This window comes from Crinia signifera, chromosome 19, assembly GCF_055691185.1.
Source record: "Crinia signifera chromosome 19, ASM5569118v1, whole genome shotgun sequence".
Taxonomy (NCBI): Eukaryota; Metazoa; Chordata; class Amphibia; order Anura; family Myobatrachidae; genus Crinia; species Crinia signifera.
The window spans coordinates 139,661,321-139,688,883 of NC_139226.1; the positions used below are offsets into that span (position 1 = coordinate 139,661,321).

The 27,563-nt window shown below is 58.4% G+C and overlaps 1 protein-coding gene across 2 annotated transcripts in view; it reads right to left on the reverse strand.

Moving 5' to 3' along the window:
• LOC146043102 (uncharacterized) overlaps positions 1–27,563 on the reverse strand; it is an 82,740-nt gene that overhangs the window by 18,123 nt on the left and 37,054 nt on the right. For both annotated transcript variants that reach the window (XM_083163529.1, XM_083163528.1), the window contains exon 21: positions 2,194–2,276. In XM_083163529.1, the coding sequence (XP_083019655.1) occupies positions 2,194–2,276 (83 nt within the window). The remainder of the gene's footprint in view (positions 1–2,193; positions 2,277–27,563) is intronic.

Sequence of the window (27,563 nt, forward strand, 5' to 3'; positions counted from 1 at the left end):
CAGTCATCAGGGGGGGACTGTGTGTATATGATGGGAGACAGGGCAGTCATCAGGGGGGGACTGTGTGTATATGATGGGTGACAGGGCAGTCATCAGGGGGGGACTGTGTGTATATGATGGGAGACAGGGCAGTCATCAGGGGGGGACTGTGTGTATATGATGGGAGACAGGGCAGTCATCAGGGGGGACTGTGTGTATATGATGGGAGACAGGGCAGTCATCAGGGGGGGACTGTGTGTATATGATGGGAGACAGGGCAGTCATCAGGGGGACTGTGTGTAGATGATGGAAGACAGAACAGTCATCAGGGGGGGACTGCGTGTAGATGATGGGAGACAGGGCAGTCATCAGGGGGGGACTGTGTGTATATGATGGGTGACAGGGCAGTCATCAGGGGGGGACTGTGTGTATATGATGGGTGACAGGGCAGTCATCAGGGGGGACTGCGTGTATATGATGGGAGACAGGGCAGTCATCAGGGGGGGACTGTGTGTATATGATGGGTGACAGGGCAGTCATCAGGGGGGACTATGTGTGTATATGATGGGAGACAGGGCAGTCATCAGGGGGGACTGCGTGTAGATGATGGAAGACAGAACAGTCATCAGGGGGGACTGTGTGTATATGATGGGAGACAGGGCAGTCATCAGGGGGGGACTGTGTGTATATGATGGGTGACAGGGCAGTCATCAGGGGGGACTGTGTGTATATGATGGGAGACAGGGCAGTCATCAGGGGGGGACTGTGTGTATATGATGGGAGACAGGGCAGTCATCAGGGGGGGACTGTGTGTATATGATGGGTGACAGGGCAGTCATCAGGGGGGGACTATGTGTGTATATGATGGGAGACAGGGCAGTCATCAGGGGGGGACTGCGTGTATATGATGGGAGACAGGGCAGTCATCAGGGGGGGACTGCGTGTATATGATGGGAGACAGGGCAGTCATCAGGGGGGGACTGTGTGTATATGATGGGAGACAGGGCAGTCATCAGGGGGGGACTGTGTGTATATGATGGGAGACAGGGCAGTGATCAGGGGAGGGACTGCGTGTATATGATGGGAGACAGGGCAGTCATCAGGGGGGGGACTGCGTGTATATGATGGGAGACAGGGCAGTGATCAGGGGAGGACTGCGTGTATATGATGGGAGACAGGGCAGTCATCAGGGGGGGGACTGCGTGTATATGATGGGAGACAGGGCAGTGATCAGGGGGGGACTGTGTGTATATGATGGGAGACAGGGCAGTCATCAGGGGGGGGACTGCGTGTATATGATGGGGGACAGGGCAGTCATCAGGGGGGGACTGTGTGTATATGATGGGAGACAGGGCAGTCATCAGGGGGGGACTGCGTGTATATGATGGGAGACAGGGCAGTCATCAGGGGGGGACTGTGTGTATATGATGGGAGACAGGGCAGTGATCAGGGGGGGACTGTGTGTATATGATGGGAGACAGGGCAGTGATCAGGGGAGGGACTGCGTGTATATGATTGGAGACAGGGCAGTCATCAGGGGGGGGGGGGACTATGTGTGTATATGATGGGTGACAGGGCAGTCATCAGGGGGGGACTGCGTGTATATGATGGGGACAGGGCAGTCATCAGGGGGGGACTGCGTGTATATGATGGGTGACAGGGCAGTCATCAGGGGGGGACTGCGTGTATATGATGGGAGACAGGGCAGTCATCAGGGGGGGACTGTGTGTATATGATGGGAGACAGGGCAGTCATCAGACTGTGTGTATATGATGGGTGACAGTGCAGTCATGGAGGGGGGAGGGCTGCGTGTATATGATGGGAGACAGGGCAGTCATCAGGGGGGGGACTGCGTGTATATGATGGGAGAGAGGGCCAGTCATCAGGGGGGGGGGGCTGTGTGTATATGATGGGAGACAAGCAGTCATCAGGGGGGGGGGGGGGGCTGTGTGTATATAATCGGAGACAAGTAGTCACCGAGGGGGGGGGGGGGGGGGAGCTGTGTGTATATGATGGGAGACAGGGCAGTCATGGAGGGGGGGGGGGACGGACTGCATTTATATGATGGGTGACAGTGCAGGCATCAGGGGTAGGTGGGCCCTCCCAAGCCCAGACAGAAAGGCACACAGATCCGGAGTGTATGGAGTATAATGTATTGGTAGAGTAGTGCAGCCAGTGCTGAGGACACACAGCCACGGGAATTAGCACACGTACCTCTCTGGGCTGCGGCAATCATCCGGTAGTTTGTGTACGTACAGGAGATCTCCTACACCGGTCCCAAAGTCCCGCTCACTATCCTGTAACATGACGGAAACTGAATCAGTGTTCTCTGCACCCCGTACCCCAACACTATGGTCCCCAACAGACAGAGCTGGAATTGTATATATAATATATATTTTTTATATGCTGTTCTGTCCGTCTACCTTTCCCTGCTGTCCCTGTCACCACTTTCTTTGTCCCTGCTGTCATTCTTTCTGTCCTCACTGTCACTCTCTGTCCCTATTTCCTTGCTTTCCGTCTCTCTGTTCCGGATTTTTGGCTGATTTCATGTGGCATAATGTGAATTTTGGCTGTCTGTAGTGGGGTGCTGGACGCGGTCCCTGACAGTCGGGATCCCAACAGTCGGGATACCGACAGTCATTTACCCAACGTCGGGATCCCGACTATCAAAACGCCGACAGACAGGTGCCCGACGGCCACCGGCTATTCTCCCTCATGGGGTCAACGACCCCCCTAGAGGGAGAATAGAATAGGTGGCGAGCGTAGCGAGCCACCGTGCCCACAGCGTGGCAAGTGCAGCGAGCCCGCAAGGGGCTTTGTTGCGCTCACTATGCTGTCTGGGTCCGGGCAATCGGGATCCCGACATCGGGCTAATGACTGTCGGGATCCTGACTGTCGGTACCCTATACCACACCCTGTTGGAGACCCCAGCACTGGGGTCTCCTACAGACAGAGCTCCGCGTGTACATACTCACTCTCAGTGTTCCCCAGCACCCCGTACCCCAACACTGGGGTCTCCTACAGACAGAGCTCCGCGTGTACATACTCACTCTCAGTGTTCCCCAGCACCCCGTACCCCAACACTGGGGTCTCCTACAGACAGAGCTCCGCGTGTACATACTCACTCTCAGTGTTTCCCTAGCACCCCGTACCCCAACACTGGGGTCTCCTACAGACAGAGCTCCGCGTGTACATACTCACTCTCAGTGTTTCCCTAGCACCCCGTACCCCAACACTGGGGTCTCCTACAGACAGAGCTCCGCGTGTACATACTCACCCTCAGTGTTCCCCAGCACCCCATACCCCAGCACTGGGGTCTCCTACAGACAGAGCTCCGCGTGTACATACTCACTCTCAGTGTTCCCCAGCACCCCGTACCCCAACACTGGGGTCTCCTACAGACAGAGCTCCGCGTGTACATACTCACTCTCCGTGTTCCCCCAGCACCACGTACCCCAGCACTGGGGTCTCCTACAGACAGAGCTCCGCGTGTACATACTCACCCTCAGTGTCCCCCAGCACCCCGTACCCCAACACTGGGGTCTCCTACAGACAGAGCTCCGCGTGTACATACTTACTCTCAGTGTTCTCCCAGCACCCCGTACCCCAACACTGGGGTCTCCTACAGACAGAGCTCCGCGTGTAGATACTCACTCTCCGTGTTCCCCCAGCACCCCGTACCCCAACACTGGGGTCTCCTACAGACAGAGCTCCGCGTGTACATACTCACTCTCAGTGTTCCCCCAGCACCCCGTACCCCAGCACTGGGGTCTCCTACAGACAGAGCTCCGCGTGTACATACTAACTCTCAGTGTTCCCAGCACCTCGCACCCCAACACTGGGATCTCCTACAGACAGAGCTCCGCGTGTACATACTCACCCTCAGTGTTCCCCAGCACCCCGTACCCCAACACTGGGGTCTCCTACAGACAGAGCTCCGCGTGTACATACTCACTCTCAGTGTTCCCCCAGCACCCGTACCCCAGCACTGGGGTCTCCTACAGACAGAGCTCCGCGTGTACATACTGACTCTCAGTGTTCCCCCAGCACCCCGTACCCCAGCACTGGGGTCTCCTACAGACAGAGCTCCGCGTGTACATACTCACTCTCAGTGTTCCCCCAGCACCCCGTACCCCAGCACTGGGGTCTCCTACAGACAGAGCTCCGCGTGTACATACTCACTCTCAGTGTTCCCCCAGCACCCCGTACCCAACACTGGGGTCTCCTACAGACAGAGCTCCGCGTGTACATACTCACTCTCAGTGTTCCCCCAGCACCCCGAACCCCAACACTGGGGTCTCCTACAGACAGAGCTCCGCGTGTACATACTCACTCTCAGTGTTCCCCCAGCACCCCGTACCCCAACACTGGGGTCTCCTACAGACAGAGCTCCGCGTGTACATACTGACTCTCAGTGTTCCCCCAGCACCCCGTACCCCAGCACTGGGGTCTCCTACAGACAGAGCTCCGCGTGTACATACTCACCCTCAGTGTTCCCCAGCACCCCCATACCCCAACACTGGGGTCTCCTACAGACAGAGCTCCGCGTGTACATACTCACTCTCAGTGTTCCCCCAGCACCCCGTACCCCAACACTGGGGTCTCCTACAGACAGAGCTCCGCGTGTACATACTGACTCTCAGTGTTCCCCCAGCACCCCGTACCCCAGCACTGGGGTCTCCTACAGACAGAGCTCCGCGTGTACATACTCACCCTCAGTGTTCCCCAGCACCCCCATACCCCAACACTGGGGTCTCCTACAGACAGAGCTCCGCGTGTACATACTCACTCTCAGTGTTCCCCCAGCACCCCGTACCCCAACACTGGGGTCTCCTACAGACAGAGCTCCGCGTGTACATACTCACTCTCAGTGTTCCCCCAGCACCCCGTACCCCAGCACTGGGGTCTCCTACAGACAGAGCTCCGCGTGCACGTACTCACTCTCAGTGTTCCCCCAGCACCCCGTACCCCAACACTGGGGTCTCCTACAGACAGAGCTCCGCATGTACATACTCACTCTCAGTGTTCCCCCAGCACCCTGTACCCCAACACTGGGGTCTCCTACAGACAGAGCTCCGCGTGTACATACTGACTCTCAGTGTTCCCCCAGCACCCCGTACCCCAGCACTGGGGTCTCCTACAGACAGAGCACCGCGTGTACATACTCACTCTCAGTGTTCCCCCAGCACCCCGTACCCCAACACTGGGGCCTCCTACAGACAGAGCTCCGCGTGTACATACTCACTCTCAGTGTTCCCCCAGCACCCCGTACCCTAACACTGGGGTCTCCTACAGACAGAGCTCCGCGTGTACATACTCACTCTCAGTGTTCCCCCAGCACCCCGTACCCCAGCACTGGGGTCTCCTACAGACAGAGCTCCGCGTGTACCTACTCACTATCAGTGTTCCCCCAGCACCCCGTACCCCAACACTGGGTTCTCCTACAGACAGAGCTCCGCGTGTACATACTCACTCTCAGTGTTCCCCCAGCACCCCGTACCCCAACACTGGGGTCTCCTACAGACAGAGCTCCGCGTGTACATACTGACTCTCAGTGTTCCCCAGCACCCCGTACCCCAGCACTGGGGTCTCCTACAGACAGAGCTCCGCGTGTACATACTGACTCTCAGTGTTCCCCCAGCACCCCGTACCCCAGCACTGGGGTCTCCTACAGACAGAGCTCCGCGTGTACATACTCACTCTCAGTGTTCCCCAGCACCCCGTACCCCAACACTGGGGTCTCCTACAGACAGAGCTCCGCGTGTACATACTCACCCTCAGTGTTCCCCAGCACCCCGTACCCCAACACTGGGGTCTCCTACAGACAGAGCTCCGTGTGTACGTACTCACTCTCAGTGTTCCCCCAGCACCCCGTACCCCAACACTGGGGTCTCCTACAGACAGAGCTCCGCGTGTACATACTCACCCTCAGTGTTCCCCAGCACCCCGTACCCCAACACTGGGGTCTCCTACAGACAGAGCTCCGTGTGTACGTACTCACTCTCAGTGTTCCCCCAGCACCCCGTACCCCATCACTGGGGTCTCCTACAAACAGAGCTCCGCGTGTACATACTCACTCTCAGTGTTCCCCCAGCACCCCGTACCCCAACACTGGGGTCTCCTACAGACAGAGCTCCGCGTGTACATACTCACCCTCAGTGTTCCCCAGCACCCCGTTCCCCAGCACTGGGGTCTCCTACAGACAGAGCTCCGCGTGTACATACTCACCCTCAGTGTTCCCCAGCACCCCGTACCCCAACACTGGGGTCTCCTACAGACAGAGCTCCGTGTGTACGTACTCACTCTCAGTGTTCCCCCAGCACCCCGTACCCCAGCACTGGGGTCTCCTACAAACAGAGCTCCGCGTGTACATACTCACTCTCAGTGTTCCCCCAGCACCCCGTACCCCAACACTGGGGTCTCCTACAGACAGAGCTCCGCGTGTACATACTCACCCTCAGTGTTCCCCAGCACCCCGTTCCCCAGCACTGGGGTCTTCTACAGACAGAGCTCCGCGTGTACATACTCACCCTCAGTGTTCCCCCAGCACCCCATACCCCAGCACTGGGGTCTCCTACAGACAGAGCTCCGCGTGTACATACTCACTATCAGTGTTCCCCCAGCACCCCGTACCCCAACACTGGGGTCTCCTACAGACAGAGCTCCGCGTGTACATACTCACTCTCAGTGTTCCCCCAGCACCCCCGTACCCCAACACTGGGATCTCCTACAGACAGAGCTCCGCGTGTACATACTCACCCTCAGTGTTCCCCAGCACCCCGTACCCCGACACTGGGGTCTCCTACAGACAGAGCTCCGCGTGTACATACTCACCCTCAGTGTTCCCCCAGCACCCCGTACCCCAGCACTGGGGTCTCCTACAGACAGAGCTCCGCGTGTACATACTGACTCTCAGTGTTCCCCCAGCACCCCGTACCCCAGCACTGGGGTCTCCTACAGACAGAGCTCCGCGTGTACATACTCACCCTCAGTGTTCCCCAGCACCCCCGTACCCCAGCACTGGGGTCTCCTACAGACAGATCTCCGCGTGTACATACTCACTCTCAGTGTTCCCCCAGCACCCCGTACCCCAGCACTGGGGTCTCCTACAGACAGAGCTCCGCGTGTACATACTGACTCTCAGTGTTCCCCAGCACCCCGTACCCCAACACTGGGGTCTCCTACAGACAGAGCTCCGCGTGTACATACTGACTCTCAGTGTTCCCCAGCACCCCGTACCCCAACACTGGGGTCTCCTACAGACAGAGCTCCGCGTGTACATACTCACTCTCAGTGTTCCCCCAGCACCCTGTACCCCAGCACTGGGGTCTCCTACAGACAGAGCTCCGCGTGTACATACTCACTCTCAGTGTTTCCCAGCACCCTGTACCCCAGCACTGGGGTCTCCTACAGACAGAGCTCCGCGTGTACATACTCACCCTCAGTGTTCCCCCAGCACTGGGGTCTCCTACAGACAGAGCTCCGCGTGTACATACTCACTCTCAGTGTTCCCCCAGCACCCCCGTACCCCAACACTGGGGCCTCCTACAGACAGAGCTCCGCGTGTACATACTCACTTTCATTGTTCCCCCGTGTACATACTCACTCTCAGTGTTCCCCCAGCACCCCGTACCCCAACACTAGGGTCTCCTACAGACAGAGCTCCGCGTGTACATACTCACTTTCAGTGTTCCCCAGCACCCCTGTACCACAACACTGGGGTCTCCTACAGACAGAGCTCCGCGTGTACATACTCACTCTCAGTGTTCCCCCAACACACCGTACCCCAACACTGGGGTCTCCTACAGACAGAGCTCCGCGTGTACATACTCACTCTCAGTGTTCCCCCAGCACCCTGTACCCCAACACTGGGGTCTCCTACAGACAGAGCTCCGCGTGTACATACTCACTCTCAGTGTTCTCCCAGCACCCCGTACCCCAACACTGGGGTCTCCTACAGACAGAGCTCCGCGTGTACATACTCACTCTCAGTGTTCCCCAGCACCCCGTACCCCAGCACTGGGGTCTCCTACAGACAGAGCACCGCGTGTACATAGTCTCCGCGTGTACATACTCACTCTCAGTGTTCCCCCAGCACCCTGAACCCCGACACTGGGGTCTCCTACAGACAGAGCTCTGCGTGTACATACTGACTCTCAGTGTTCTCCAGCACCCCGTACCCCAGCACTGGGGTCTCCTACAGACAGAGCTCCGCGTGTACATACTCACTTTCAGTGTTCCCCAGCAGCACCCCTGTACCACAACACTGGGGTCTCCTACAGACAGAGCTCCGCGTGTACATACTCACTCTCAGTGTTCCCCCAACACACCGTACCCCAACACTGGGGTCTCCTACAGACAGAGCTCCGCGTGTACATACTCACTCTCAGTGTTCCCCCAGCACCCTGTACCCCAACACTGGGGTCTCCTACAGACAGAGCTCCGCGTGTACATACTCACTCTCAGTGTTCTCCCAGCACCCCGTACCCCAACACTGGGGTCTCCTACAGACAGAGCTCCGCGTGTACATACTCACTCTCAGTGTTCCCCAGCACCCCGTACCCCAGCACTGGGGTCTCCTACAGACAGAGCACCGCGTGTACATAGTCTCCGCGTGTACATACTCACTCTCAGTGTTCCCCCAGCACCCCGAACCCCGACACTGGGGTCTCCTACAGACAGAGCTCCGCGTGTACATACTCACTCTCAGTGTTCCCCCAACACACCGTACCCCAACACTGGGGTCTCCTACAGACAGAGCTCCGCGTGTACATACTCACTCTCAGTGTTCCCCCAGCACCCTGTACCCCAACACTTGGGTCTCCTACAGACAGAGCTCCGCGTGTACATACTCACTCTCAGTGTTCCCCAGCACCCCGTACCCCAGCACTGGGGTCTCCTACAGACAGAGCTCCGCGTGTACATACTGACTCTCAGTGTTCCCCCAGCACCCCGGACCCCAACACTGGGGTCTCCTACAGACAGAGCTCCGCGTGTACATACTGACTCTCAGTGTTCCCCAGCACCCCGTACCCCAACACTGGGGTCTCCTACAGACAGAGCTCCGCATGTACATACTCACTCAGTGTTCCCCAGCACCCCATACCCCAGCACTGGGGTCTCCTACAGACAGAGCTCCGCGTGTACATACTCACTCTCAGTGTTCCCCAGCACCCCGTACCACAGCACTGGGGTCTCCTACAGACAGAGCTCCGCGTGTACATATTGACTCTCAGTGTTCCCCAGCACCCTGTACCCCAACACTTGGGTCTCCTACAGACAGAGCTCCGCGTGTACATACTCACTCTCAGTGTTCCCCAGCACCCCGTACCACAGCACTGGGGTCTCCTACAGACAGAGCTCCGCGTGCACGTACTCACTCTCAGTGTTCCCCCAGCACCCCGTACCCCAGCACTGGGGTCTCCTACAGACAGAGCTCCGCGTGTACATACTGACTCTCAGTGTTCCCCAGCACCCCGTACCCCAACACTGGGGTCTCCTACAGACAGAGCTCCGCGTGTACATACTGACTCTCAGTGTTCCCCAGCACCCCGTACCCCAACACTGGGGTCTCCTACAGACAGAGCTCCGCATGTACATACTCACTCTCAGTGTTCCCCAGCACCCCGTACCACAGCACTGGGGTCTCCTACAGACAGAGCTCCGCGTGTACATACTCACTCTCAGTGTTCCCCCAGCACCCCGAACCCCGACACTGGGGTCTCCTACAGACAGAGCTCCGTGTGTACGTACTCACTCTCAGTGTTCCCCCAGCACCCCGTACCCCATCACTGGGGTCTCCTACAGACAGATCTCCGCGTGTACATACTGACTCTCAGTGTTCCCCAGCACCCCGTACCCCAACACTGGGGTCTCCTACAGACAGAGCTCCGCGTGTACATACTGACTCTCAGTGTTCCCCAGCACCCCGTACCCCAACACTGGGGTCTCCTACAGACAGAGCTCCGCGTGTACATACTCACTCTCAGTGTTCCCCCAGCACCCTGTACCCAAGCACTGGGGTCTCCTACAGACAGAGCTCCGCGTGTACATACTCACTCTCAGTGTTCCCCAGCACCCCGTACCCCAGCACTGGGGTCTCCTACAGACAGAGCTCCGCGTGTACATACTCACCCTCAGTGTTCCCCCAGCACCCCAGCACTGGGGTCTCCTACAGACAGAGCTCCGCATGTACATACTCACTCTCAGTGTTTCCCCAGCACCCCGTACCCCAACACTAGGGTCTCCTACATACAGAGCTCCGCGTGTACATACTCACTCTCAGTGTTCCCCAGCACCCCTGTACCACAACACTGGGGTCTCCTACAGACAGAGCTCCATGTGTACGTACTCACTCTCAGTGTTCCCCAGCACCCCGTACCCCATCACTGGGGTCTCCTACAGACAGAGCTCCATGTGTACGTACTCACTCTCAGTGTTCCCCCAGCACCCCGTACCCCAGCACTGGGGTCTCCTACAGACAGATCTCCGCGTGTACATACTCACTCTCAGTGTTCCCCCAGCACCCCGTACCCCAGCACTGGGGTCTCCTACAGACAGAGCTCCGCGTGTACCTACTCACTATCAGTGTTCCCCCAGCACCCCGTACCCCAACACTGGGTTCTCCTACAGACAGAGCTCCGCGTGTACATACTCACTCTCAGTGTTCCCCCAGCACCCCGTACCCCAACACTGGGGTCTCCTACAGACAGAGCTCCGCGTGTACATACTGACTCTCAGTGTTCCCCAGCACCCCGTACCCCAGCACTGGGGTCTCCTACAGACAGAGCTCCGCGTGTACATACTGACTCTCAGTGTTCCCCCAGCACCCCGTACCCCAGCACTGGGGTCTCCTACAGACAGAGCTCCGCGTGTACATACTCACTCTCAGTGTTCCCCAGCACCCCGTACCCCAACACTGGGGTCTCCTACAGACAGAGCTCCGCGTGTACATACTCACCCTCAGTGTTCCCCAGCACCCCGTACCCCAACACTGGGGTCTCCTACAGACAGAGCTCCGTGTGTACGTACTCACTCTCAGTGTTCCCCCAGCACCCCGTACCCCAACACTGGGGTCTCCTACAGACAGAGCTCCGCGTGTACATACTCACCCTCAGTGTTCCCCAGCACCCCGTACCCCAACACTGGGGTCTCCTACAGACAGAGCTCCGTGTGTACGTACTCACTCTCAGTGTTCCCCCAGCACCCCGTACCCCATCACTGGGGTCTCCTACAAACAGAGCTCCGCGTGTACATACTCACTCTCAGTGTTCCCCCAGCACCCCGTACCCCAACACTGGGGTCTCCTACAGACAGAGCTCCGCGTGTACATACTCACCCTCAGTGTTCCCCAGCACCCCGTTCCCCAGCACTGAGGTCTCCTACAGACAGAGCTCCGCGTGTACATACTCACCCTCAGTGTTCCCCAGCACCCCGTACCCCAACACTGGGGTCTCCTACAGACAGAGCTCCGTGTGTACGTACTCACTCTCAGTGTTCCCCCAGCACCCCGTACCCCAGCACTGGGGTCTCCTACAAACAGAGCTCCGCGTGTACATACTCACTCTCAGTGTTCCCCCAGCACCCCGTACCCCAACACTGGGGTCTCCTACAGACAGAGCTCCGCGTGTACATACTCACCCTCAGTGTTCCCCAGCACCCCGTTCCCCAGCACTGGGGTCTTCTACAGACAGAGCTCCGCGTGTACATACTCACCCTCAGTGTTCCCCCAGCACCCCATACCCCAGCACTGGGGTCTCCTACAGACAGAGCTCCGCGTGTACATACTCACTATCAGTGTTCCCCCAGCACCCCGTACCCCAACACTGGGGTCTCCTACAGACAGAGCTCCGCGTGTACATACTCACTCTCAGTGTTCCCCCAGCACCCCCGTACCCCAACACTGGGATCTCCTACAGACAGAGCTCCGCGTGTACATACTCACCCTCAGTGTTCCCCAGCACCCCGTACCCCGACACTGGGGTCTCCTACAGACAGAGCTCCGCGTGTACATACTCACCCTCAGTGTTCCCCCAGCACCCCGTACCCCAGCACTGGGGTCTCCTACAGACAGAGCTCCGCGTGTACATACTGACTCTCAGTGTTCCCCCAGCACCCCGTACCCCAGCACTGGGGTCTCCTACAGACAGAGCTCCGCGTGTACATACTCACCCTCAGTGTTCCCCAGCACCCCCGTACCCCAGCACTGGGGTCTCCTACAGACAGATCTCCGCGTGTACATACTCACTCTCAGTGTTCCCCCAGCACCCCGTACCCCAGCACTGGGGTCTCCTACAGACAGAGCTCCGCGTGTACATACTGACTCTCAGTGTTCCCCAGCACCCCGTACCCCAACACTGGGGTCTCCTACAGACAGAGCTCCGCGTGTACATACTGACTCTCAGTGTTCCCCAGCACCCCGTACCCCAACACTGGGGTCTCCTACAGACAGAGCTCCGCGTGTACATACTCACTCTCAGTGTTCCCCCAGCACCCTGTACCCCAGCACTGGGGTCTCCTACAGACAGAGCTCCGCGTGTACATACTCACTCTCAGTGTTTCCCAGCACCCTGTACCCCAGCACTGGGGTCTCCTACAGACAGAGCTCCGCGTGTACATACTCACCCTCAGTGTTCCCCCAGCACTGGGGTCTCCTACAGACAGAGCTCCGCGTGTACATACTCACTCTCAGTGTTCCCCCAGCACCCCCGTACCCCAACACTGGGGCCTCCTACAGACAGAGCTCCGCGTGTACATACTCACTTTCATTGTTCCCCCGTGTACATACTCACTCTCAGTGTTCCCCCAGCACCCTGTACCCCAACACTAGGGTCTCCTACAGACAGAGCTCCGCGTGTACATACTCACTTTCAGTGTTCCCCAGCACCCCTGTACCACAACACTGGGGTCTCCTACAGACAGAGCTCCGCGTGTACATACTCACTCTCAGTGTTCCCCCAACACACCGTACCCCAACACTGGGGTCTCCTACAGACAGAGCTCCGCGTGTACATACTCACTCTCAGTGTTCCCCCAGCACCCTGTACCCCAACACTGGGGTCTCCTACAGACAGAGCTCCGCGTGTACATACTCACTCTCAGTGTTCTCCCAGCACCCCGTACCCCAACACTGGGGTCTCCTACAGACAGAGCTCCGCGTGTACATACTCACTCTCAGTGTTCCCCAGCACCCCGTACCCCAGCACTGGGGTCTCCTACAGACAGAGCACCGCGTGTACATAGTCTCCGCGTGTACATACTCACTCTCAGTGTTCCCCCAGCACCCTGAACCCCGACACTGGGGTCTCCTACAGACAGAGCTCTGCGTGTACATACTGACTCTCAGTGTTCTCCAGCACCCCGTACCCCAGCACTGGGGTCTCCTACAGACAGAGCTCCGCGTGTACATACTCACTTTCAGTGTTCCCCAGCACCCCTGTACCACAACACTGGGGTCTCCTACAGACAGAGCTCCGCGTGTACATACTCACTCTCAGTGTTCCCCCAACACACCGTACCCCAACACTGGGGTCTCCTACAGACAGAGCTCCGCGTGTACATACTCACTCTCAGTGTTCCCCCAGCACCCTGTACCCCAACACTGGGGTCTCCTACAGACAGAGCTCCGCGTGTACATACTCACTCTCAGTGTTCTCCCAGCACCCCGTACCCCAACACTGGGGTCTCCTACAGACAGAGCTCCGCGTGTACATACTCACTCTCAGTGTTCCCCAGCACCCCGTACCCCAGCACTGGGGTCTCCTACAGACAGAGCACCGCGTGTACATAGTCTCCGCGTGTACATACTCACTCTCAGTGTTCCCCCAGCACCCCGAACCCCGACACTGGGGTCTCCTACAGACAGAGCTCCGCGTGTACATACTCACTCTCAGTGTTCCCCCAACACACCGTACCCCAACACTGGGGTCTCCTACAGACAGAGCTCCGCGTGTACATACTCACTCTCAGTGTTCCCCCAGCACCCTGTACCCCAACACTTGGGTCTCCTACAGACAGAGCTCCGCGTGTACATACTCACTCTCAGTGTTCCCCAGCACCCCGTACCCCAGCACTGGGGTCTCCTACAGACAGAGCTCCGCGTGTACATACTGACTCTCAGTGTTCCCCCAGCACCCCGGACCCCAACACTGGGGTCTCCTACAGACAGAGCTCCGCGTGTACATACTGACTCTCAGTGTTCCCCAGCACCCCGTACCCCAACACTGGGGTCTCCTACAGACAGAGCTCCGCATGTACATACTCACTCAGTGTTCCCCAGCACCCCATACCCCAGCACTGGGGTCTCCTACAGACAGAGCTCCGCGTGTACATACTCACTCTCAGTGTTCCCCAGCACCCCGTACCACAGCACTGGGGTCTCCTACAGACAGAGCTCCGCGTGTACATATTGACTCTCAGTGTTCCCCAGCACCCTGTACCCCAACACTTGGGTCTCCTACAGACAGAGCTCCGCGTGTACATACTCACTCTCAGTGTTCCCCAGCACCCCGTACCACAGCACTGGGGTCTCCTACAGACAGAGCTCCGCGTGCACGTACTCACTCTCAGTGTTCCCCCAGCACCCCGTACCCCAGCACTGGGGTCTCCTACAGACAGAGCTCCGCGTGTACATACTGACTCTCAGTGTTCCCCAGCACCCCGTACCCCAACACTGGGGTCTCCTACAGACAGAGCTCCGCGTGTACATACTGACTCTCAGTGTTCCCCAGCACCCCGTACCCCAACACTGGGGTCTCCTACAGACAGAGCTCCGCATGTACATACTCACTCTCAGTGTTCCCCAGCACCCCGTACCCCGACACTGGGGTCTCCTACAGACAGAGCTCCGTGTGTACGTACTCACTCTCAGTGTTCCCCCAGCACCCCGAACCCCGACACTGGGGTCTCCTACAGACAGAGCTCCGTGTGTACGTACTCACTCTCAGTGTTCCCCCAGCACCCCGTACCCCATCACTGGGGTCTCCTACAGACAGATCTCCGCGTGTACATACTGACTCTCAGTGTTCCCCAGCACCCCGTACCCCAACAATGGGGTCTCCTACAGACAGAGCTCCGCGTGTACATACTGACTCTCAGTGTTCCCCAGCACCCCGTACCCCAACACTGGGGTCTCCTACAGACAGAGCTCCGCGTGTACATACTCACTCTCAGTGTTCCCCCAGCACCCTGTACCCAAGCACTGGGGTCTCCTACAGACAGAGCTCCGCGTGTACATACTCACTCTCAGTGTTCCCCAGCACCCCGTACCCCAGCACTGGGGTCTCCTACAGACAGAGCTCCGCGTGTACATACTCACCCTCAGTGTTCCCCCAGCACCCCAGCACTGGGGTCTCCTACAGACAGAGCTCCGCGTGTACATACTCACTCTCAGTGTTCCCCAGCACCCCGTACCCCAACACTGGGGTCTCCTACAGACAGAGCTCCGCGTGTACATACTCACTCTCAGTGTTCCCCAGCACCCCGTACCCCAGCACTGGGGTCTCCTACAGACAGAGCTCCGCGTGTACATACTCACTCTCAGTGTTCCCCAGCACCCCGTACCCCAACACTGGGGTCTCCTACAGACAGAGCTCCGCATGTACATACTCACTCTCAGTGTTTCCCCAGCACCCCGTACCCCAACACTAGGGTCTCCTACATACAGAGCTCCGCGTGTACATACTCACTCTCAGTGTTCCCCAGCACCCCTGTACCACAACACTGGGGTCTCCTACAGACAGAGCTCCATGTGTACGTACTCACTCTCAGTGTTCCCCAGCACCCCGTACCCCATCACTGGGGTCTCCTACAGACAGAGCTCCATGTGTACGTACTCACTCTCAGTGTTCCCCCAGCACCCCGTACCCCAGCACTGGGGTCTCCTACAGACAGATCTCCGCGTGTACATACTCACTCTCAGTGTTCCCCCAGCACCCCGTACCCCAGCACTGGGGTCTCCTACAGACAGAGCTCCGCGTGTACATACTGACTCTCAGTGTTCCCCAGCATCCCGTAAACCGACACTGGGGTCTCCTACAGACAGAGCTCCGCGTGTACATACTGACTCTCAGTGTTCCCCAGCACCCCGTACCCCAACACTGGGATCTCCTACAGACAGAGCTCCGCGTGTACATACTCACCCTCAGTGTTCCCCAGCACCCCGTACCCCAGCACTGGGGTCTCCTACAGACAGAGCTCCGCGTGTACATACTGACTCTCAGTGTTCCCCAGCACCCCGTACCCCAACACTGGGGTCTCCTACAGACAGAGCTCCGCGTGTACATACTGACTCTCAGTGTTCCCCAGCACCCCGTACCCCAACACTGGGATCTCCTACAGACAGAGCTCCGCGTGTACATACTCGCTCTCAGTGTTCCCCCAGCACCCTGTACCCCAGCACTGGAGTCTCCTACAGACAGAGCTCCGCGTGTACATACTCACTCTCAGTGTTTCCCAGCACCCCGTACCCCAGCACTGGGGTCTCCTACAGACAGAGCTCCGCGTGTACATACTCACCCTCAGTGTTCCCCCAGCACTGGGGTCTCCTACAGACAGAGCTCCGCGTGTACATACTCACTCTCAGTGTTCCCCCAGCACCCCCGTACCCCAACACTGGGGCCTCCTACAGACAGAGCTCCGCGTGTACATACTCACTTTCATTGTTCCCCCGTGTACATACTCACTCTCAGTGTTCCCCCAGCACCCCGTACCCCAACACTAGGGTCTCCTACAGACAGAGCTCCGCGTGTACATACTCACTTTCAGTGTTCCCCAGCACCCCTGTACCACAACACTGGGGTCTCCTACAGACAGAGCTCCGCGTGTACATACTCACTCTCAGTGTTCCCCCAACACACCGTACCCCAACACTGGGGTCTCCTACAGACAGAGCTCCGCGTGTACATACTCACTCTCAGTGTTCCCCCAGCACCCTGTACCCCAACACTGGGGTCTCCTACAGACAGAGCTCCGCGTGTACATACTCACTCTCAGTGTTCTCCCAGCACCCCGTACCCCAACACTGGGGTCTCCTACAGACAGAGCTCCGCGTGTACATACTCACTCTCAGTGTTCCCCAGCACCCCGTACCCCAGCACTGGGGTCTCCTACAGACAGAGCACCGCGTGTACATAGTCTCCGCGTGTACATACTCACTCTCAGTGTTCCCCCAGCCCCCCGAACCCCGACACTGGGGTCTCCTACAGACAGAGCTCTGCGTGTACATACTGACTCTCAGTGTTCTCCAGCACCCCGTACCCCAGCACTGGGGTCTCCTACAGACAGAGCTCCGCGTGTACATACTCACTTTCAGTGTTCCCCAGCACCCCTGTACCACAACACTGGGGTCTCCTACAGACAGAGCTCCGCGTGTACATACTCACTCTCAGTGTTCCCCCAACACACCGTACCCCAACACTGGGGTCTCCTACAGACAGAGCTCCGCGTGTACATACTCACTCTCAGTGTTCCCCCAGCACCCTGTACCCCAACACTGGGGTCTCCTACAGACAGAGCTCCGCGTGTACATACTCACTCTCAGTGTTCTCCCAGCACCCCGTACCCCAACACTGGGGTCTCCTACAGACAGAGCTCCGCGTGTACATACTCACTCTCAGTGTTCCCCAGCACCCCGTACCCCAGCACTGGGGTCTCCTACAGACAGAGCACCGCGTGTACATAGTCTCCGCGTGTACATACTCACTCTCAGTGTTCCCCCAGCACCCCGAACCCCCGACACTGGGGTCTCCTACAGACAGAGCTCTGCGTGTACATACTGACTCTCAGTGTTCTCCAGCACCCCGTACCCCAGCACTGGGGTCTCCTACAGACAGAGCTCCGCGTGTACATACTCACTTTCAGTGTTCCCCAGCACCCCTGTACCACAACACTGGGGTCTCCTACAGACAGAGCTCCGCGTGTACATACTCACTCTCAGTGTTCCCCCAACACACCGTACCCCAACACTGGGGTCTCCTACAGACAGAGCTCCGCGTGTACATACTCACTCTCAGTGTTCCCCCAGCACCCTGTACCCCAACACTGGGGTCTCCTACAGACAGAGCTCCGCGTGTACATACTCACTCTCAGTGTTCTCCCAGCACCCCGTACCTCAACACTGGGGTCTCCTACAGACAGAGCTCCGCGTGTACATACTCACTCTCAGTGTTCCCCAGCACCCCGTACCCCAGCACTGGGGTCTCCTACAGACAGAGCACCGCGTGTACATAGTCTCCGCGTGTACATACTCACTCTCAGTGTTCCCCCAGCCCCCCGAACCCCGACACTGGGGTCTCCTACAGACAGAGCTCTGCGTGTACATACTGACTCTCAGTGTTCTCCAGCACCCCGTACCCCAGCACTGGGGTCTCCTACAGACAGAGCTCCGCGTGTACATACTCACTTTCAGTGTTCCCCAGCACCCCTGTACCACAACACTGGGGTCTCCTACAGACAGAGCTCCGCGTGTACATACTCACTCTCAGTGTTCCCCCAACACACCGTACCCCAACACTGGGGTCTCCTACAGACAGAGCTCCGCGTGTACATACTCACTCTCAGTGTTCCCCCAGCACCCTGTACCCCAACACTGGGGTCTCCTACAGACAGAGCTCCGCGTGTACATACTCACTCTCAGTGTTCTCCCAGCACCCCGTACCCCAACACTGGGGTCTCCTACAGACAGAGCTCCGCGTGTACATACTCACTCTCAGTGTTCCCCAGCACCCCGTACCCCAGCACTGGGGTCTCCTACAGACAGAGCACCGCGTGTACATAGTCTCCGCGTGTACATACTCACTCTCAGTGTTCCCCCAGCACCCCGAACCCCGACACTGGGGTCTCCTACAGACAGAGCTCCGCGTGTACATACTCACTCTCAGTGTTCCCCCAACACACCGTACCCCAACACTGGGGTCTCCTACAGACAGAGCTCCGCGTGTACATACTCACTCTCAGTGTTCCCCCAGCACCCTGTACCCCAACACTTGGGTCTCCTACAGACAGAGCTCCGCGTGTACATACTCACTCTCAGTGTTCCCCAGCACCCCGTACCCCAGCACTGGGGTCTCCTACAGACAGAGCTCCGCGTGTACATACTGACTCTCAGTGTTCCCCCAGCACCCCGGACCCCAGCACTGGGGTCTCCTACAGACAGAGCTCCGCGTGTACATACTGACTCTCAGTGTTCCCCAGCACCCCGTACCCCAACACTGGGGTCTCCTACAGACAGAGCTCCGCATGTACATACTCACTCTCAGTGTTCCCCCAGCACCCCGAACCACGACACTGGGGTCTCCTACAGACAGAGCTCCGCGTGTACATACTCACCCTCAGTGTTCCCCAGCACCCCGTACCCCAACACTGGGGTCTCCTACAGACAGAGCTCCGTGTGTACGTACTCACTCTCAGTGTTCCCCCAGCACCCCGTACCCCATCACTGGGGTCTCCTACAGACAGATCTCCGCGTGTACATACTGACTCTCAGTGTTCCCCAGCACCCCGTACCCCAACACTGGGGTCTCCTACAGACAGAGCTCCGCGTGTACATACTGACTCTCAGTGTTCCCCAGCACCCCGTACCCCAACACTGGGGTCTCCTACAGACAGAGCTCCGCGTGTACATACTCACTCTCAGTGTTCCCCCAGCACCCTGTACCCAAGCACTGGGGTCTCCTACAGACAGAGCTCCGCGTGTACATACTCACTCTCAGTGTTCCCCAGCACCCCGTACCCCAGCACTGGGGTCTCCTACAGACAGAGCTCCGCGTGTACATACTCACCCTCAGTGTTCCCCCAGCACCCCAGCACTGGGGTCTCCTACAGACAGAGCTCCGCGTGTACATACTCACTCTCAGTGTTCCCCCAGCACCCCCGTACCCCAACACTGGGGCCTCCTACAGACAGAGCTCCGCGTGTACATACTCACTTTCATTGTTCCCCCGTGTACATACTCACTCTCAGTGTTTCCCCAGCACCCCGTACCCCAACACTAGGGTCTCCTACATACAGAGCTCCGCGTGTACATACTCACTCTCAGTGTTCCCCAGCACCCCTGTACCACAACACTGGGGTCTCCTACAGACAGAGCTTCGCGTGTACATACTCACTTTCAGTGTTCCCCAGCACCCCTGTACCACAACACTGGGGTCTCCTACAGACAGAGCTCCGCGTGTACATATTCACTCTCAGTGTTCCCCTAACACACCGTACCCCAACACTGGGGTCTCCTACAGACAGAGCTCCGCGTGTACATACTCACTCTCAGTGTTCCCCCAGCACCCTGTACCCCAACACTGGGGTCTCCTACAGACAGAGCTCCGCGTGTACATACTCACTCTCAGTGTTCTCCCAGCACCCCGTACCCCAACACTGGGGTCTCCTACAGACAGAGCTCCGCGTGTACATACTCACTCTCAGTGTTCCCCAGCACCCCGTACCCCAACACTGGGGTCTCCTACAGACAGAGCTCCGCGTGTACATACACACCCTCAGTGTTCCCCAGCACCCCGTACCCCAGCACTGGGGTCTCCTACAGACAGAGCACCGCGTGTACATAGTCTCCGCGTGTACATACTCACTCTCAGTGTTCCCCCAGCACCCCGAACCCCGACACTGGGGTCTCCTACAGACAGAGCTCTGCGTGTACATATTGACTCTCAGTGTTCTCCAGCACCCCGTACCCCCAGCACCCTGTACCCCAACACTGGGGTCTCCTACAGACAGAGCTCCGCGTGTACATACTCACTCTCAGTGTTCCCCCAGCACCCCATACCCCATCACTGGGGTCTCCTACAAACAGAGCTCCGCGTGTACATACTCACTCTCAGTGTTCCCCCAGCACCCCGTACCCCAGCACTGGGGTCTCCTACAGACAGATCTCCGCGTGTACATACTCACTCTTAGTGTTCCCCCAGCACCCCGTACCCCAGCACTGGGGTCTCCTACAGACAGAGCTCCGCGTGTACATACTGACTCTCAGTGTTCCCCAGCACCCCGTACCCCAACACTGGGGTCTCCTACAGACAGAGCTCCGCGTGTACATACTCACTCTCAGTGTTCCCCCAGCACCCTGTACCCAAGCACTGGGGTCTCCTACAGACAGAGCTCCGCGTGTACATACTCACTCTCAGTGTTCCCCAGCACCCCGTACCCCAGCACTGGGGTCTCCTACAGACAGAGCTCCGCGTGTACATACTCACCCTCAGTGTTCCCCCAGCACCCCAGCACTGGGGCCTCCTACAGACAGAGCTCCGCGTGTACATACTCACTTTCATTGTTCCCCCGTGTACATACTCACTCTCAGTGTTTCCCCAGCACCCCGTACCCCAACACTAGGGTCTCCTACAGACAGAGCTTCGCGTGTACATACTCACTTTCAGTGTTCCCCAGCACCCCTGTACCACAACACTGGGGTCTCCTACAGACAGAGCTCCGCGTGTACATACTCACTCTCAGTGTTCCCCCAACACACCGTACCCCAACACTGGGGTCTCCTACAGACAGAGCTCCGCGTGTACATACTCACTCTCAGTGTTCCCCCAGCACCCTGTACCCCAACACTGGAGTCTCCTACAGACAGAGCTCCGCGTGTACATACTCACACTCAGTGTTCCCCAGCACCCCGTACCCCAACACTGGGGTCTCCTACAGACAGAGCTCCGCGTGTACATACACACCCTCAGTGTTCCCCAGCACCCCGTACCCCAGCACTGGGGTCTCCTACAGACAGAGCACCGCGTGTACATAGTCTCCGCGTGTACATACTCACTCTCAGTGTTCCCCCAGCACCCCGAACCCCGACACTGGGGTCTCCTACAGACAGAGCTCTGCGTGTACATATTGACTCTCAGTGTTCTCCAGCACCCCGTACCCCAGTACTGGGGTCTCCTACAGACAGAGCTCCGCGTGTACATACTCACTTTCAGTGTTCCCCAGCACCCCTGTACCACAACACTGGGGTCTCCTACAGACAGAGCTCCGCGTGTACATACTCACTCTCAGTGTTCTCCCAGCACCCCGTACCCCAACACTGGGGTCTCCTACAGACAGAGCTCCGCGTGTACATACTCACTCTCAGTGTTCCCCAGCACCCCGTACCCCAACACTGGGGTCTCCTACAGACAGAGCTCCGCGTGTACATACTCACTCTCAGTGTTCCCCCAGCACCCCGAACCCCGACACTGGGGTCTCCTACAGACAGAGCTCCGCGTGTACATACTCACTCTCAGTGTTCCCCCAACACACCGTACCACAACACTGGGGTCTCCTACAGACAGAGCTCCGCGTGTACATACTCACTCTCAGTGTTCCCCCAGCACCCTGTACCCCAACACTGGGGTCTCCTACAGACAGAGCTCCGCGTGTACATACTCACTCTCAGTGTTCCCCAGCACCCCGTACCCCAGCACTGGGGTCTCCTACAGACAGAGCTCCGCGTGTACATACTGACTCTCAGTGTTCCCCCAGCACCCCGTACCCCAGCACTGTGGTCTCCTACAGACAGAGCTCCGCGTGTACATACTTACTCTCAGTGTTCCCCAGCACCCCGTACCCCAGCACTGGGGTCTCCTACAGACAGAGCACTGCGTGTACATAGTCTCCGCGTGTACATACTCACTCTCAGTGTTCCCCCAGCACCCCGAACCCCGACACTGGGGTCTCCTACAGACAGAGCTCCGCGTGTACATACTCACTCTCAGTGTTCCCCCAGCACCCCGTACCCCAACACTGGGGTCTCCTACAGACAGAGCTCCGCGTGTACATACTCACTCTCAGTGTTCCCCAGCACCCCGTACCCCAGCACTGGGGTCTCCTACAGACAGAGCTCTGCGTGTACATACTGACTCTCAGTGTTCTTCAGCACCCCGTACCCCAGCACTGGGGTCTCCTACAGACAGAGCTCCGCGTGTACATACTCACTCTCAGTGTTTCCCCAGCATTCCGTACCCCAACACTGGGGTCTCCTACAGACAGAGCTCCGCGTGTACATACTCACCCTCAGTGTTCCCCAGCACCCCGTACCCCAACACTGGGGTCTCCTACAGACAGAGCTCCGCGTGTACATACTCACTCTCAGTGTTCCCCCAGCACCCCGAACCCCGACACTGGGGTCTCCTACAGACAGAGCTCCGCGTGTACATACTCACTCTCAGTGTTCCCCCAGCACCCCGTACCCCAACACTGGGGTCTCCTACAGACAGAGCTCTGCGTGTACATACTCACTCTCAGTGTTCCCCCAGCACCATGTACCCCAACACTGGGGTCTCCTACAGACAGAGCTCCGCGTGTACATACTCACTCTCAGTGTTCCCCAGCACCCCGTACCCCAGCACTGGGGTCTCCTACAGACAGAGCTCTGCGTGTACATACTGACTCTCAGTGTTCTCCAGCACCCCGTACCCCAGCACTGGGGTCTCCTACAGACAGAGCTCCGCGTGTACATACTCACTCTCAGTGTTCCCCAGCACCCCCGTACCCCAACACTGGGGTCTCCTACAGACAGAGCTCCGCGTGTACAAACTCACTCTCAGTGTTCCCCCAGCACCCCGTACCCCAGCACTGGGCTCTCCTACAGACAGAGCTCCGCGTGTACAAACTGACTCTCAGTGTCCCCAGCACCCCGTACCCCAGCACTGGGGTCTCCTACAGACAGAGCTCCGCGTGTACATACTCACTCTCAGTGTTCCCCCAGCACCCCGTACCCCAACACTGGGGTCTCCTACAGACAGAGCTCCGCGTGTACATACTCACCCTCAGTGTTCCCCAGCACCCCGTACCCCAACACTGGGGTCTCCTACAGACAGAGCTCCGCGTGTACATACTCACTCTCAGTGTTCCCCCAGCACCCCGTACCCCAACACTGGGGTCTCCTACAGACAGAGCTCCGCGTGTACATACTCACTCTCAGTGTTCCCCCAGCACCCCGTACCCCAGCACTGGGGTCTCCTACAGACAGAGCTCCGCGTGTACATACTCACTCTCAGTGTTCCCCAGCACCCCGTACCCCAACACTGGGGTCTCCTACAGACAGAGCTCCGCGTGTACAAACTCACTCTCAGTGTTCCCCCAGCACCCCGTACCCCAGCACTGGGCTCTCCTACAGACAGAGCTCCGCGTGTACAAACTGACTCTCAGTGTCCCCAGCACCCCGTACCCCAGCACTGGGGTCTCCTACAGACAGAGCTCCGCGTGTACATACTCACTCTCAGTGTTCCTCCAGCACCCCGTACCCCAACACTGGGGTCTCCTACAGACAGAGCTCCGCATGTACATACTCACTCTCAGTGTTCTCCCAGCACCCCGTACCCCAACACTGGGGTCTCCTACAGACAGAGCTCCGCGTGTACATACTCACTCAAAGTGTTCCCCCAGCACCCCGTACCCCGACACTGGGGCCTCCTACAGACAGAGCTCCGCGTGTACATACTCACTCTCAGTGTTCCCCCAGCACCCCGTACCCCGACACTGGGGCCTCCTACAGACAGAGCTCCGCGTGTACATACTCACTCTCAGTGTTCCCCAGCACCCCATACCCCAGCACTGGGGTCTCCTACAGACAGAGCTCCGCGTGTACATACTGACTCTCAGTGTTCCCCCAGCACCCCGTACCCCGACACTGGGGTCTCCTACAGACAGAGCTCCGCGTGTACATACTGACTCTCAGTGTTCCCCAGCACCCCGAACCCCGACACTGGAGTCTCCTACAGACAGAGCTCCGCGTGTACATACTCACTCTCAGTGTTCCCCCAGCACCCCGTACCCCAGCACTGGGGTCTCCTACAGACAGAGCTCCGCGTGTACATACTGACTCTCAGTGTTCCCCCAGCACCCCGTACCCCAACACTGGGGTCTCCTACAGACAGAGCTCCGCGTGCACATACTCACTCTCAGTGTTCCCCCAGCACCCCGTACCCCAGCACTGGGGTCTCCTACAGACAGAGCTCCGCGTGTACATACTCACTCTCAGTGTTCCCCAGCACCCCATACCCCAGCACTGGGGTCTCCTACAGACAGAGCTCCGCGTGTACATACTCACTCTCAGTGTTCCCCCAGCACCCCGTACCCCAACACTGGGGTCTCCTACAGACAGAGCTCCGCGTGTACATACTGACTCTCAGTGTTCCCCCAGCACCCCGTACCCCAACACTGGGGTCTCCTACAGACAGAGCTCCGCGTGTACATACTCACCCTCAGTGTTCCCCAGCACCCCGTACCCCAGCACTGGGGTCTCCTACAGACAGAGCTCCGCGTGTACATACTCACTCTCAGTGTTCCCCAGCACCCCGTACCCCAGCACTGGGGTCTCCTACAGACAGAGCTCCGCGTGTACATACTCACTCTCAGTGTTCCCCAGCACCCCATACCCCAGCACTGGGGTCTCCTACAGACAGAGCTCCGCGTGTACATACTCACTCTTAGTGTTCCCCCAGCACCCCGTACCCCAACACTGGGGTCTCCTACAGACAGAGCTCCGCGTGTACATACTCACTCTCAGTGTTCCCCAGCACCCCGTACCCCAGCACTGGGGTCTCCTACAGACAGAGCTCCGCGTGTACAAACTGACTCTCAGTGTCCCCAGCACCCCGTACCCCAGCACTGGGGTCTCCTACAGACAGAGCTCCGCGTGTACATACTCACTCTCAGTGTTCCCCCAGCACCCCGTACCCCAACACTGGGGTCTCCTACAGACAGAGCTCCGCGTGTACATACTCACCCTCAGTGTTCCCCAGCACCCCGTACCCCAACACTGGGGTCTCCTACAGACAGAGCTCCGCGTGTACATACTCACTCTCAGTGTTCCCCCAGCACCCCGTACCCCAGCACTGGGGTCTCCTACAGACAGAGCTCCGCGTGTACATACTCACTCTCAGTGTTCCCCAGCACCCCGTACCCCAACACTGGGGTCTCCTACAGACAGAGCTCCGCGTGTACAAACTCACTCTCAGTGTTCCCCCAGCACCCCGTACCCCAGCACTGGGCTCTCCTACAGACAGAGCTCCGCGTGTACAAACTGACTCTCAGTGTCCCCAGCACCCCGTACCCCAGCACTGGGGTCTCCTACAGACAGAGCTCCGCGTGTACATACTCACTCTCAGTGTTCCTCCAGCACCCCGTACCCCAACACTGGGGTCTCCTACAGACAGAGCTCCGCATGTACATACTCACTCTCAGTGTTCCCCCAGCACCCCGTACCCCAACACTGGGGTCTCCTACAGACAGAGCTCCGCGTGCACATACTCACTCTCAGTGTTCCCCCAGCACCCCGTACCCCAACACTGGGGTCTCCTACAGACAGAGCTCCGCGTGTACATACTCACTCTCAGTGTTCCCCAGCACCCCATACCCCAGCACTGGGGTCTCCTACAGACAGAGCTCCGCGTGTACATACTCACTCTCAGTGTTCCCCCAGCACCCCGTACCCCAACACTGGGGTCTCCTACAGACAGAGCTCCGCGTGTACATACTCACTCTCAGTGTTCCCCAGCACCCCGTACCCCAGCACTGGGGTCTCCTACAGACAGAGCTCCGCGTGTACATACTGACTCTCAGTGTTCCCCAGCACCCCGTACCCCGACACTGGGGTCTCCTACAGACAGAGCTCCGCGTGTACATACTCACTCTCAGTGTTTCCCCAGCACCCCGTACCCCAACACTGGGGTCTCCTACAGACAGAGCTCCGCGTGTACATACTCACTCTCAGTGTTCCCCAGCACCCCAGCACTGGGGTCTCCTACAGACAGAGCTCCGCGTGTACATACTCACTCTCAGTGTTCCCCAGCACCCCAGCACTGGGGTCTCCTACAGACAGAGCTCCGCGTGTACATACTCACTCTCAGTGTTCCCCCAGCACCCCGAACCCCGACACTGGAGTCTCCTACAGACAGAGCTCTGCGTGTACATACTGACTCTCAGTGTTCTCCAGCACCCCGTACCCCGACACTGGGGTCTCCTACAGACAGATCTCCGCGTGTACATACTCACTCTCAGTGTTCCCCAGCACCCCGTACCCCAGCACTGGGGTCTCCTACAGACAGAGCTCCGCGTGTACATACTCACTCTCAGTGTTCCCCCAGCACCCCGTACCCCAACACTGGGGTCTCCTACAGACAGAGCTCCGCGTGTACATACTCACTCTCAGTGTTCCCCCAGCACCACGTACCCCAACACTGGGGTCTCCTACAGACAGAGCTCCGCGTGTACATACTCACTCTCAGTGTTCCCCCAGCACCCCGTACCCCAACACTGGGGTCTCCTACAGACAGAGCTCCGCGTGCACATACTCACTCTCAGTGTTCCCCCAGCACCCCGAACCCCGACACTGGAGTCTCCTACAGACAGAGCTCTGCGTGTACATACTGACTCTCAGTGTTCCCCCAGCACCCCGTACCCCGACACTGGGCTCTCCTACAGACAGAGCTCCGCGTGTACATACTGACTCTCAGTGTCCCCAGCACCCCGTACCCCAACACTGGGGTCTCCTACAGACAGAGCTCCGCGTGTACATACTGACTCTCAGTGTTCCCCAGCACCCCGTACCCCAACACTGGGGTCTCCTACAGACAGAGCTCCGCGTGTACATACTCACT